This window comes from Furipterus horrens, unplaced genomic scaffold, assembly GCF_987537825.1.
Source record: "Furipterus horrens unplaced genomic scaffold, mFurHor1.1.pri manual_scaffold_6, whole genome shotgun sequence".
NCBI lineage: Eukaryota > Metazoa > Chordata > Mammalia > Chiroptera > Furipteridae > Furipterus > Furipterus horrens.
This window is the reverse complement of record NW_028327176.1, coordinates 84,755,075-84,767,655: the sequence shown is the minus strand read 5'-3', so window position 1 is coordinate 84,767,655 and position 12,581 is coordinate 84,755,075. Positions and strand designations below refer to the sequence as shown.

At 48.2% G+C, this 12,581-nt stretch overlaps 2 protein-coding genes across 4 annotated transcripts in view; one reads left to right on the top strand and one right to left on the bottom strand.

Annotated features, from left to right (window-relative positions):
* The window catches only part of FLOT1 (flotillin 1), a 30,057-nt gene extending 22,916 nt beyond the window's left edge, over window positions 1-7,141 (top strand). For all 3 annotated transcript variants that reach the window (XM_090282040.1, XM_090282039.1, XM_090282038.1), the window contains exons 9-13: window positions 4,548-4,729; window positions 4,921-4,966; window positions 5,079-5,216; window positions 5,413-5,577; window positions 6,835-7,141. In XM_090282040.1, the coding sequence (XP_090138166.1) occupies window positions 4,548-4,729; window positions 4,921-4,966; window positions 5,079-5,216; window positions 5,413-5,577; window positions 6,835-6,864 (561 nt within the window). In that variant the 3' untranslated portion in view covers window positions 6,865-7,141. The remainder of the gene's footprint in view (window positions 1-4,547; window positions 4,730-4,920; window positions 4,967-5,078; window positions 5,217-5,412; window positions 5,578-6,834) is intronic.
* Window positions 7,142-8,990: 1,849 nt separating this feature from the next.
* Window positions 8,991-12,551, bottom strand: TUBB (tubulin beta class I). The gene is made up of 4 exons (XM_090282037.1): window positions 12,316-12,551; window positions 10,874-10,982; window positions 10,502-10,612; window positions 8,991-10,209 (listed from the first exon to the last, which is right to left on the bottom strand). Exons 1-4 carry the CDS (start codon window positions 12,370-12,372, stop codon window positions 9,152-9,154), a joined length of 1,335 nt encoding a protein of 444 aa, XP_090138163.1. The 5' UTR covers window positions 12,373-12,551; the 3' UTR covers window positions 8,991-9,151.
* Window positions 12,552-12,581: the final 30 nt, after the last annotated feature.

The window sequence follows — 12,581 nt, the reverse complement described above, 5'->3', positions numbered from 1 at the left end:
TGGGAGACAGAGAAGGTGGGCAGGGCAGGGGAGAGTAATGAGGGGAAAATGGGACAACTGTAATATAACAACAATTTTTTTTAAATGGGGGAAAAAAAAGGAGCCTGGTTTCCAAGCACTTTTTTGAGTGATCTCCCCCAGAATCTCTTGCACAGCGCAGAGGGGGTTGCTCTGGTTGCCAGGCAATGCACACATGCACATCTCAATCTCTACCCCGTTTCTGAGGGCTGAGTCCCTGTTACACCAGTACACATCTAGAGGTTTATTATCTGGTGAGAGTAAACCAGAGAATGTGATCTGGGGCCCAACACAGGTGAGGGCCTGGTACTTCACCAGTAATGGGGACATGACTGACTGTGCACCTATTGAATGCTAAATGCTGAAAGCCTCCCCTCACCCCTCACCCCACTTTGCTCCCAGAACCTCCATCTTCTAAAGAATAGATCAGAAAACTGTTCTGGGAACATGACAAATTCAAAAGGAAAGATGTAAAGATCCAGAATCAGAGATTTCTCAGCAAATGGCCTTCCCTGGTCAGCCTAGAGTGAAGCTCTTAAGTCCACAAGCCTCCCCATAATCCAGAGCTTCCTTTCAGTGTTGTAGACCCTGTTCACTGTGAGCAGACAGCCAAGGATTACCTGACCTATAAGGGTGCCCCGCAACATAGGAGACAGAGCAGAGCCGTATGAAGGATACAAACTAGGCAAGGAGAAGAAAGCTTTTAAAAAAGTAATATGCTCAGTAAGAGAAGAGAAGAATCCACATCCAGAAAGTCAGAATATAGAACATAAAACCAAAAAAGCTCTTAGAAATTAATAAGATGGCAGAAATTTTTTAAAAAATCACTTTGAAAGAGAAATTCTAATAAGTCTCCCAGAAAATAGACCAAAGCAAATGGGGGAGTAGGGGCAGTAGATAAAAATACTACAGTCCAGACCAGTAGCTCCAACAGACCAAAGAAAACGGGAGGAAATAACCAAATGGAAAATTTGCAAAATGTTTATCTGTCCTGAAGGATGTTAGTTTCTAGATTGAAACAACTCACCAAGTTCCCAACACAATTAATGGAAAACATTACACTGAAACACATCGCTGAAATTTCAGAACACAGAGAACAAAGAAAAGACTTAGAAGCTTCCAGAGAGAAAAACAGATCTCAAAGGGTCAGGCGTTAAAATGGTTTCAGGTTTCTTTTTCTTTTCTTTTTTTTAAGTATATTTTATTGTATTGTATAAGTATATTTTAAGTATATGTTTTTACAGTAGTTCCATTATTTTTCCCCTGTGCTCCCCTCCGCACAGTACTCCCTTACCTTCCAGCAATCTCACCCCCCCCCCCCTTAGTTCATGTCCATGAATCATGCATGTAAGTTCTTTGGCTTCGCCTTTTCCTATATTATTCTTAACTTCCTCCTGTCTATTTTGTACCATCCAATTATGCTTCTTAATCCCTGTGCCATTTTCCCATTTCTTCCCCTCCCCCCTCCCAGCTGATAACCCTCCAAATGATCCCCATACCTATGATTCTGTTCCTATTCTGGTTAGCTTAGTTGGATTTTCTTCTTATTTTTTAGATTCAGTTGTTGATAGTTGTGAGTTTGTTGTCATTTTAGTGTTCATAGTTTTTATCTTCTTTTTCTTAAGTAAGTCCCTTTGACATCTCATATAATAATGGCTTGGTGATGATGAACTCCTTTAGCTTCACCTTGTCTGGGAAGCACTTCATCTGCCATTCCATTCCAAACGATAGCTTTGCTGGATAGAGTAATTCTGGTTGCAGGTTGCCTTTCATTGCATTGAATACTGCTTGCCAGGCCCTTCCTGCCTGCGAAGTGCCTCTGAGAAATCAGCTGATAGTCCTATAGGCACCCCCCTGTAAGGCAACTCTCTGCCTCTCTCTTGCTGCCCCCAGGACTCTGTCTTTATCTTTCACCTTTGGCATCTTAGTCATGATGCGTCCTGGTGTGGTCCCCTCTGGGTCCAGCTCACCTGGGACCCTCCGTGCTTCCCAGACCTGTATGTCCATCTCTTTCACAAAATTTGGGAAGTTTTCCTCATTTTTTCCAATTCTTGCTTTCTCATTCTGTACTGGTTGACTGTTTTTTTCCTTCCTTATGTTCCAAATCATTGATTTGAACCCCGGTTTCCTTCCCTTCACCATTGGTTTTGTGTGGATATCCCTTCGTTTAACTTAGCATAGCCTTCTTCTCTTATGTGTTTGCCGTACTCAAGCATATCTGTTAAACCTGTGAGCATCTTTATCACCAGTGTTTTCATCTGTTAGGCTGGCTATCTCCTTGTCACTTAGTTCTCCCATTGGAACCTTGATCTGTTTCCCCTTTTGGGCCATACTTCTCTGTCTTTTCATTCTGACAGGCTCCTGTGTTTGTTTGCCTCTGCATCCCAGGTAGGGCTGTCGCTCCTGTCACATTTTAAGGGGCGGAGCCTTAGGGATTCGTCAGTATAGGATGACCTGTCTCACCATTTTGTGACGCTGTTTGTGGGTGAGAGGTCCGAGAGGGAACAATGCCACCTGCCCAGCACTCGCCCCTTTTCCAGGCACTTCTCCCACTTCTGCACCAGACTGGCGCCCTTCTAGCTGCTGCCCTGGTCGTCGTTCCCAGAATGGGTGGGTCTGCGGACCTTCTAGGACCATGCGGGTCCTTTAAACAAGTGGACTCTGTTGATAGACCAGCAGGTTCTGCCTCTACTCCAACCCCCACTTGTCTGCACAGTTAGAAACAATGAGGCTGATTTTCTCCGGTGCTGGGACCATGAGCTGTGTAGTCTGGTAAGGAGCTGGGAATGCTCCCCAGGTGTCCCTCCTGACTTTTTAAAACGCGTTACTGTGCTTCCGCCAGCCTGCTGGTGCCGCCGCTGCTGCCGCCACCATACCACGTCCTCTCCACCCTGGCTCCGCTCCTCCTATCTGTCGGGATGAGTATTTCTTCTTTATATCTTTGTTTGTTGGACTTCCATGCAGTTTGGTTTTCTGGAACTTCTGGTTGTTTCTAGTTTCAAGGTAGTTGTATTCCTTCATAGTTGTGGAGGGAGGTGCAGCGTGTCTGTTTACGTCTCCATCTTGGTTTCAGGTTTCTTAAGAAGCTAGAAGACCATAGAGCAATGCCTTCAAAGTTCTGATAAAAATGAATTTCAACATAGTAACCTGTACTCAACATAACTAATTCAAATAGAAAGGTATAGTTAAAATCTCAGAGAAAGCCCTGGCTGCTATGGCTCAGTGGATTGAGTGCTGGACTACGAAGCAAGGGTTGCCAATTCGATTACCCGTCGAAGCACATGCCTGAGTTGCCGGCCAAGTTCCCAGTTGGTGGCGAGCAAGAGGCAACCATACATTGATATTTCTCTTTCTCTTCCTCTCTCCCTCCCCTCTCTAAAAATAAATTTAAAAAAAAATTTTTTTTAATCTCAGAAAAAGAAGGTCTCCAAAATGTTACTGCCCACATACTCTTTTCATGGAAGCTGCTGGAAGTTGAGTTTCACCCAAAAGGTGGCCTCGGGATGGGGGAGCACACCAACGTAAGAGAGGTGATCCTGTATACACAGTGGGGAACAACTAGTCCAGTTTCGAACAGGCTTGATATTTCCAGGTGAGAGACAGTACAGAATGCCATATCCAGAAGCACCCTTCCCCTGGAGTGAGCACATGGGCCCAGTAAAGGCAGGGGCATCCTGTCTCATGCTGGTGACACCCACAAGCATGGTGCATGGCTGAGATGAGCAATGAGACAAGAAGGAAGTGTGGTCCTCCCCTGTACCTCTCCTCACCAACATTCTGACAAGAGCCTTCTGCTCCCTGTACTCTACAAGGAATAAGAACATGAAATCTGCCTAAATAAGAGATATTCTATACACATATTTTTGTAAATGTTTGTAGAGTGCGCCTGGAAGGGTACACAATAAGCTGGTCACAGTGGTTGCTTCTCAGGAAGGGAAATATGGAGGCCTACTTCCCACTATGTACTTTTTTCTTTTGAATTTGACCCATATATAAAAATTTAAATGAAAAAGATATACACACACATACACCCAGCCCCCTAAAAATAAAGTAGGAGGCTATTGCAGTAGTTGGGGCTGGAGTTGTTGGCGGCTTGGACTAAGGTTACAGCAGCACAGATGGAGAGTGAAGAGAATGGATGAACCAGACTGGAGGTAAATAGATGGCATAGTTGTGCTCAGTGCCTTCCAGGTGCTCACACTCTATAGGGAGACACAGTGGAAAAAGTCATAATGGAAGCTCATGGAAGGACACTGTCTGGCCTGAGGGAGGCAGTGATGGCTCCAGCCCTAACCAGCTCTGACACTGAGGATGCCTTGGGAAAGTCCTCATCGTTGATACTGGCTCTGATCAGTCCTTGCCTTGGATCTGTGTGGGCAATGGACTCCACTGGGCTTGCAGAGCTGACCTGGGACAACTCCTTGTACCTGCTCTGTTTTTATATCCCACCCTGGAACACTGCCCTGGCTTCTCTCTGGTTCCTGGGCACCTGTTCTTCAGCTCTGACGCTGAGCATCTCTCCTCCCCAGGTGGCCAAAACAAAGCAGCAGATCGAGGAGCAGAGGGTGCAAGTGCAGGTGGTGGAGCGGTCCCAACAGGTGGCAGTGCAAGAGCAGGAGATCGCCCGCCGAGAGAAGGAGCTGGAGGCCCGTGTGCGGAAGCCTGCAGAAGCTGAGCGCTACAAGCTGGAGCGCCTAGCAGAGGCAGAGAAGTAAACGCCCCTTCTCTGTCCCCTCCTGGCTCCTTCACCACCTGGGTGTCCCCAGATGAAGAGCTGAGGCCTTCACTACCTGGACTCTTCCACCATGGAACTCAGGTGGTAGGAGCCTTTACCCCCAGTTCAGGACCTTTCCCCCAGGAGCAAGGGCCTCAGCTTCTTCCTCCACTCCCCTCGTTTACTAGGTCCCAGCTGATTATGCAGGCAGAGGCAGAAGCTGAGTCTGTGAGGGTGAGTTAGGAGGTGGCTCTCCCTGGTTTGTGGGTGTGGGCATTGCTGATGAGCTGGGGTTTCTTGCCTTAACTACTGCCATCAGTATGACAGTATCCTGTAACTTCCTTAGATGCGTGGGGAGGCCGAGGCTTTCGCCATCGGGGCCCGGGCCCGGGCTGAGGCTGAGCAGATGGCCAAGAAGGCAGAAGCGTTCCAGCTGTACCAGGAGGCTGCTCAGCTGGACATGCTGCTAGAGAAGCTGCCCCAGGTCTGGGGGCTGTGTGCTGGGCACCAGGAGAACCAGGCCAGGGAACTGTAAATTAGGGGTGGGAATTATAAGCCAGTGACCAAAGTGAGGAAAGATGATCAGTAGGATGGGGGTCTTTAAAAACTCAGGTTAAGTATGGCATTTTAGGAGAGGTGTCATCAAATCTCAAGTGCTGAGTGGGTATCTCATTTAACAGGTGGCAGAGGAGATCAGTGGTCCCTTGACCTCTGCCAAAAAGATCACATTAGTGTCCAGTGGAAGTGGAGCCGTAGGGGCAGCCAAAGTGACTGGGGAAGTCCTGGACATCCTAAGCCACCTGCCGGAGAGCGTGGAAAGACTCACCGGCGTCAGCATCTCCCAGGTGAGGGTCTCCAGGGTGGGGGCTATAGAGCAGAACCTCTGGGTTCCTAAGTCGTGTGATGCAGCATGCCAAACATGTTCACATTTAATTTACTAACCAGCATAAATGGTTTTTATAAAAAAGTTTTTTAATGAAATAACCTTGGGGTATGTAGTATTTTACAAAGTAAAGAAACTGAACTCCAATATGTAACTTAGTTCATGTCATACAACGGGGGAAGCTAGACTTCCAAAACCCAGGCTGACTTGAGTACCAGTAACTAGTAGCAGCCTGTTGACAATTCCAAGGCATATCACTGATTTTCCTGGTGCCTGTTTATTCACTTGAAGGTTATGGTAGAGGTCTGAGAGCGGGCTTTTGAAATCAGACTGTTTTGATGTGGATCCTGACTCCAGTGCATGCCGACCTAACTTCTCTGTACCTGTCTCCTCATGAATAATATTTGCAATGTTTAGAACACTGCCTAGTACATAGTAAGTGCCATAGAAGAGTGTGTTAAATATCGTCGTCGGCAGCCGTCCGTCTCGAGAGACGATGGTGTAGCTTCTTAAGAGCCTATCTGCACCGCCGAGAATGGCTGTGCAGTCCGACTCGGGAGTGACATCGTATCTGTCTCCTCCCGTGTTGAATCGACATCTTGCGATGACGCTGAAGCTACAGAGCCTGGGCAGGGTGATATGGAGGGTCTGCTGTTGCCCATGCAGCAGACCCCCCCTCTCTTCGCAGCTGAAGGGTCCAAGGGAGAGACGGAGTCAATACAGCTTGGCTTCAGGTGCGCCGCAGGAGTTGCCGGTGTTGACTACAACGTCAAACCGCCTTAGGGACTCCGGCTCCGGATTTTCTGTCAGGGTTTACTCCCTTAGCCTTTCCCCTGAAGAGGTATGCGGCAAGGCAGCGGAGGTTTTTTGGAGTCAGAGTTTTCCTTCTCTGGTGTTAAATATATATGTATATAAATATATAGAGAGAGAATGAGCGAGCATTGGACCATTTCAGTGACCTTCAAGCTGGTTCCTTGGGCCTCCTTGAAGCCTGCAGTAGAGGATTATAAGCTACAGAGGGTCTATGCAAGAAAAACTAGCAGACACCATATTATGCTTTACACCTGAAACTGATAGAAATAGTGAATGTAAACTGTACTTGAAAAAAAATTGTAAGACTCCTGGTTGTGCATGTCCTCCCGGCAACCCTTTTGTCTAGATGGAGCCTGAGAGAACATGGTATCTGGTTCTCACATCACCCACTGTTCTTTTTTGCCAGGTAAACCACAAGCCTTTGCGAACAGCCTAAGCCCTTGACCTTCACAGATGCCTGGCTTCATGGTTCAAGTTGCCTGAATGGTCCCCATATTGCATGCCCTTCAACTGGCCTCCCACAGCATGTCCTTTGACAATGGGATTCCACCCCTCATCTCTCCTTGCCAAATAGCCTGTGCCTTGCCTTGGAAAAGGGTTGCTCCCCTTCCCAGGCCCACCACCAAGACTGCCAGTCCCCCAAGGGTTCCATGCCAGCATTCTGATAACCCCACCCCAACTTAACTTCCTAATTAAATTACACTGAGCCTGTTGTCCAGAATTGTTTTCTGACAAAGACTGAGGGGTGCCCAGAGGTTCTCAACTTGTCAGATAAATTGCTGTTGAGTATTGATACATGAACAGTTAAAATAGAACTCCTTCAAAATGAATGCGAAAATATAGCTTGCTCCTTCCAATAGGCTTTTAATGGGAGCTACTTGTACACGGTTAAGAGTTGTAGGCTTAACTCCCCTCCCCTCAAAGTGAGTTGTCAGAAAGCATGATGTGAAAGAAATGTGAATTTCAGTAGTTCCTAGAATTACTGAAAATATGCCCAAGGGAAATTAGACTTAAATTTCCAGGGAGCTTTATTTTGTGCAGTGTAAAAGCATGATAGTAAGTGTAGCATTGTGTTTAGAATGGGACCATGTAGCATCCCATACTAGTTACCTTTACCATATGTTGAGTGAGAAAATCTTCATGTATACAGAAAGAAAAATACTCGTAACTCAATAATCCTGGGTGTGCTGTATGTACATTAGTCGGGGAATAGGGGCCTTTACCAGTACATTCTTCTGGAGCAGCTAAGACTGCTGGGATCCAACCTGTTTTTGGTTTACTATTTTGCATGAAGCCTAAGAACCTGCATTTCTACAGGTTCCAAGATGCTGCTGGTTTAGGAACCACATATGCATCATTTCACATTGTTTCCACTTCAGTTCCTAGATCCTGCATCTGAGCTTAGTTAAGACTAAGCCAGTGTGGTTCAATTGGTTGGGCATCATCCCACAAACCAAGGGGTCTCAGGAGAAATTCTTGGTCAGGGCACATGCCTAGGCGGCAGGTTCAATCCCCAGTTGGGGCTCAGAGGGGCAACCAATCCGTATTTCTCCATTACTCCTCCCCTCTTTTAAGGGACTGGTAATGGGTCATGAAGGGTTACCAGGGATTAAGACATTAGAGTCATTAAGTATTAAGGATATTCTTATCGATTCATGGAGAACAGAATACAGGATATGTTTAAGTGGACCAGCCAGCTAAATGAGCACAAGTCCTGCAATTTTTTTTTTTCCAATTCCCATTTATTTCTGGCTCTTGGGGCAATGTCATTTTTTCAATATGAAAAAAAGCAAGTTTAAGACAAAACAAATTTGAAGTGTAGGATACGCCAGAACCAAGGGTGGGGCAGGGGGGAAGGCAATAGCAAAAGAAATGAGATGTTGCCAAGACTGAGGGTATCCTCTTCCCTCTTCCAGGGAATGACTCCAATATTTAGGTGGCTGTACGTACCTTTTCACACATACAGGACTGCTCTTCCTTTTTGGGTAAGAAAAAGTCGAGATGGGGAAGGCCTTTCTGGAGGCTTAGGGACCAAGACTTGGTTACTCTTCCCCCTTTATCTCCTACCCAGAGCAAAGTGATTCAATGTGAGAGGTAAAGTGGAAAAGAAAAGGATCCCACCTGACACAGTGCAGCAGACCCCTGCAAAGGAAATAGCTCAAGACAGAGCTTAAAAGACACTGAAAATTTAGGTAATACTGTTCATACCTTCCCCAAAGCTGGGGTTGAGGGTAAAGGGGGGGATGACCTGGAAAACCAGAAAAGCCCAAATCCCACTCTCCAAAACTGCTCTAGAATGGGAAACCCACTGGTTCCTTGTAGGGCGTTCTACCTGCTAGATTAAGAGTCATTCCCTTTCCCCTTGGCTACCACACAGGCTTAGAATGCTGTTTTCAGGACAGTCCTAAATAGGATCTCTAGATGAAACCCAGCTTAAGAGAATTATCTTAGAAACAGAGGGGAATAGTAACTAGACAGATGGGAGGAATGGGCACCAGAAGAAAATACAAGATTACCCAAATTGCAGAAATATAATTACCCAGAGTGGAAAAAGAGGAGACATTCAACAAGCAACAAATGTTTATTGGGTGCCTATTATGTGCCAGGCACTGTTCTAGAACACCCCTAAAAGAAAAAAATGGCAGAAGATGCAAATTCTGAGGGAGAGGAAAGGGGTAGTTGAAGGCTAAGGGAACTGAGAAGCCTGAGTGATGGGCGTGGCCTTAAGCCTCCTCTTCTGCCTCCTCACCGAAATCCTCCTCCTCTTCTGCGGTGGCATCCTGGTACTGCTGATACTCGGAGACCAGGTCATTCATGTTACTCTCAGCCTCAGTGAACTCCATCTCGTCCATGCCTTCACCCGTGTACCAGTGCAGGAAGGCCTTCCGGCGGAACATGGCTGTGAACTGCTCTGAGATGCGCTTGAACAGCTCCTGGATGGCCGTGCTGTTGCCAATGAAGGTGACTGCCATCTTCAGGCCTCGAGGCGGGATGTCGCAGACAGCTGTCTTAACATTGTTGGGGATCCACTCCACAAAGTAGCTGCTATTCTTGTTTTGTACGTTGAGCATCTGCTCGTCCACCTCCTTCATGGACATTCGCCCACGGAAGACAGCAGCCACAGTGAGGTAACGGCCATGGCGGGGGTCACAGGCAGCCATCATGTTCTTGGCATCAAATACCTGCTGGGTGAGTTCAGGTACAGTGAGGGCCCGATACTGCTGGCTTCCACGGCTGGTTAGAGGGGCAAAGCCAGGCATGAAGAAGTGGAGGCGTGGGAAGGGGACCATATTGACTGCCAGCTTGCGGAGATCAGCATTGAGCTGGCCAGGGAAGCGGAGGCAGGTGGTGACACCACTCATGGTGGCTGAGACAAGGTGGTTCAGGTCCCCATACGTTGGTGTGGTCAACTTGAGGGTACGGAAGCAGATATCGTAAAGGGCCTCGTTATCAATGCAGTAGGTCTCATCAGTATTCTCTACCAACTGATGGACAGAGAGGGTGGCATTGTAGGGCTCAACCACAGTGTCAGACACTTTGGGTGAAGGTACCACACTGAAGGTGTTCATGATGCGGTCTGGATACTCTTCACGGATCTTGCTGATGAGTAAGGTGCCCATTCCAGAGCCTGTACCCCCACCCAGTGAGTGGGTCAGCTGGAAGCCCTGCAGGCAGTCACAGCTTTCAGCCTCCTTCCGCACCACGTCCAGGACTGAGTCAACCAGCTCGGCCCCCTCTGTATAGTGGCCCTTGGCCCAGTTGTTGCCTGCCCCAGACTGACCTGGAATAAGGTCAGAAGGTAAGCTTGATTAGTAAAATGTGGGTCATACACAACCATCTTTCAACTCTTGGGATAATGCCCGTGTACCTACCTTCATTTTCTTCCTCACCTGTGACATATGTCCCCACCCAGTTTACCATGTAAGGCAGTCACACCCCCCACTCTCCATTAGAGATTTAAAAACATGGTCCCATAAAAATTCTCCATTACAAGTCATTTTGCAACATTGGCTGTCCTCTTGCACCCACATAAATTGAATATGATGGTACCTACAAATATCTATATAACTTACCAAAAACAAAGTTGTCTGGTCTAAAGATCTGGCCAAAAGGACCTGAGCGAACAGAGTCCATGGTACCAGGTTCTAGATCCACCAAGATAGCACGAGGTACATATTTTCCACCTGCAGGAAGGGAAAGGAGTGAAAATTGGCAGAAAGGAAATAAATTGGGGCTAGGTAACAGCCAGGAACCCAAATTTGTTATTCCATGCACTGCTACTTGGTGGCATCAGAGCTAGTCTTTGGCTCACATGGTGAGAAATTAGAGGAAAGTCTCCAAAGGGAAAGAAGGGATTCATCCAAAGGGGTAAGGGATTCCCTGGGAATGGAAAGAGACGGCAGAAGTAGAGATGGGACCTGATATTCCCGGGCTCCTTCCCTCACCTGTGGCTTCATTGTAATACACGGAGATGCGATCCAGTTGCAGGTCGCTGTCCCCGTGGTAGGTGCCAGTGGGGTCGATGCCATGTTCATCACTGATCACCTCCCAGAACTGTTGGGAAAGAGCAATGAACCCTCACTGCTAAGGTTCCAGCCGTTTATGCCACTGCCTCCATTACTTAAGTCCAGACACACTGTTCTAGGGCCTGCAATCCCCTCAATCTGCTTGCCACACACCTTGCCTAAAAACCTCCACCCCCAAAAGCCGACTAGGGATGTGAAATGATGTCCAGCTAGAAAGGCCCGGCGATCGCACACACCCGTGGTGTAGACTGAGGCGGACGCCTAGGTAGGCTCAACCCTCGTCCCCCACGCAGGGCACCGCCCCTCCACGCTGCGCATAAAGGGTGGAGAAACCAGCTGCCGCAGTCGCCCGCCCAAACCCTCCTCGCGACTTGAGCGCAAGGCAAAGCCTCAGACAAAAGGGAGGCGTCGCGCGTGGGCGGGGCCGAGGCGCGAATTTGGCGCGGAAAGGGCGGGGCCTCGCTCAAGCTAGCGCGCCCTCTAGCGGCCGGCAGGGCAGCACAGGGCTCGCCCCAATGGGCCCTGCCCTTCTGCTACAACTAGCGGCCGCACTTCCTTCCCCGCAACACTGTAGCCGCGCGCCAAAAAACACACAAAAAAACCACTTGGCTCCGGAATTTTATCCCTTGGTTAATTCCCCCCCCCCTCTTGCTTTAAGGATTCCCTTGCTTTCCCCACCATTTAGTCCCAAAGGACCCTTTAAACAAAAAGCCCCCCTTTTTCTATCTTATACAAGCCCCTAAAGGAGTCTCTTTAAGGGGAAATAAAGGCAGCAAAACGAATCTCACATTAGCATTCCATCCACGAAAAACTACGGGCCCGCCACTCGGGCATCACGGAGTCGAGCGGAGACCCCTGGTCTTTTGTGGAGGTAACGCGCAGTGCCATCCACCGAGGCGCACCGCGTCCCCAGCTTGGGAGCCTGGCTCTGCAGCTACTCCCCCATCCTGGCCCCTTCCCCCCTCGGGCTTCGCCCACGAAACCCCGCCAAGGGGGATGCACATGGAGGAACCTCGCCTCGCTTTGTCTAGACCAGTTTCGGCATCTTCCTCTCCCCGGCTCTTGGACCGTTAGGAAATTCCCTTTAAGTAAAACCTTACAGAACCTCGGTCTTCTCGTCCCCCAAACCTCAAAGGTGCTTTTGATAGCTTCCCCAGAATGAGTCTGCCAAGAAAAATTAATTCCCTACTTTTCAGAAGCAAATTCTAGCTACAATTGTGTATTATACATATAAAACTTCCTTTTTGGCAAAGTTTGGCTAAGGCTGGAGACTGCAAACAGCCCACAACCATTCTTCATAGTTTATCTGGGTGTTTTTCCTTTAAAAAATGAAATATAGTTAATAGGTTTAAAATCCTTACCTTGGCACCGATCTGGTTGCCACACTGGCCCGCCTGGATGTGCACGATTTCCCTCATGGTACAAATTAAATTTTTTTGCTCGCCTCAGAAAAGTGGGGCAAGAAAATATGTAATTATCTTTTCTCTGCTGCTGCTCACGGACTGGTAGAATGCGACGTGCCCCGGAGGCTGGAGCAGCTAGGTCCGAACGCAGCGGCAGGAAGATTCTGAGAGGGAGAAAGGAGAGGGCAGAGCGCGGGAGGGAAGGCGAGCAGGGCGGGGCGCGC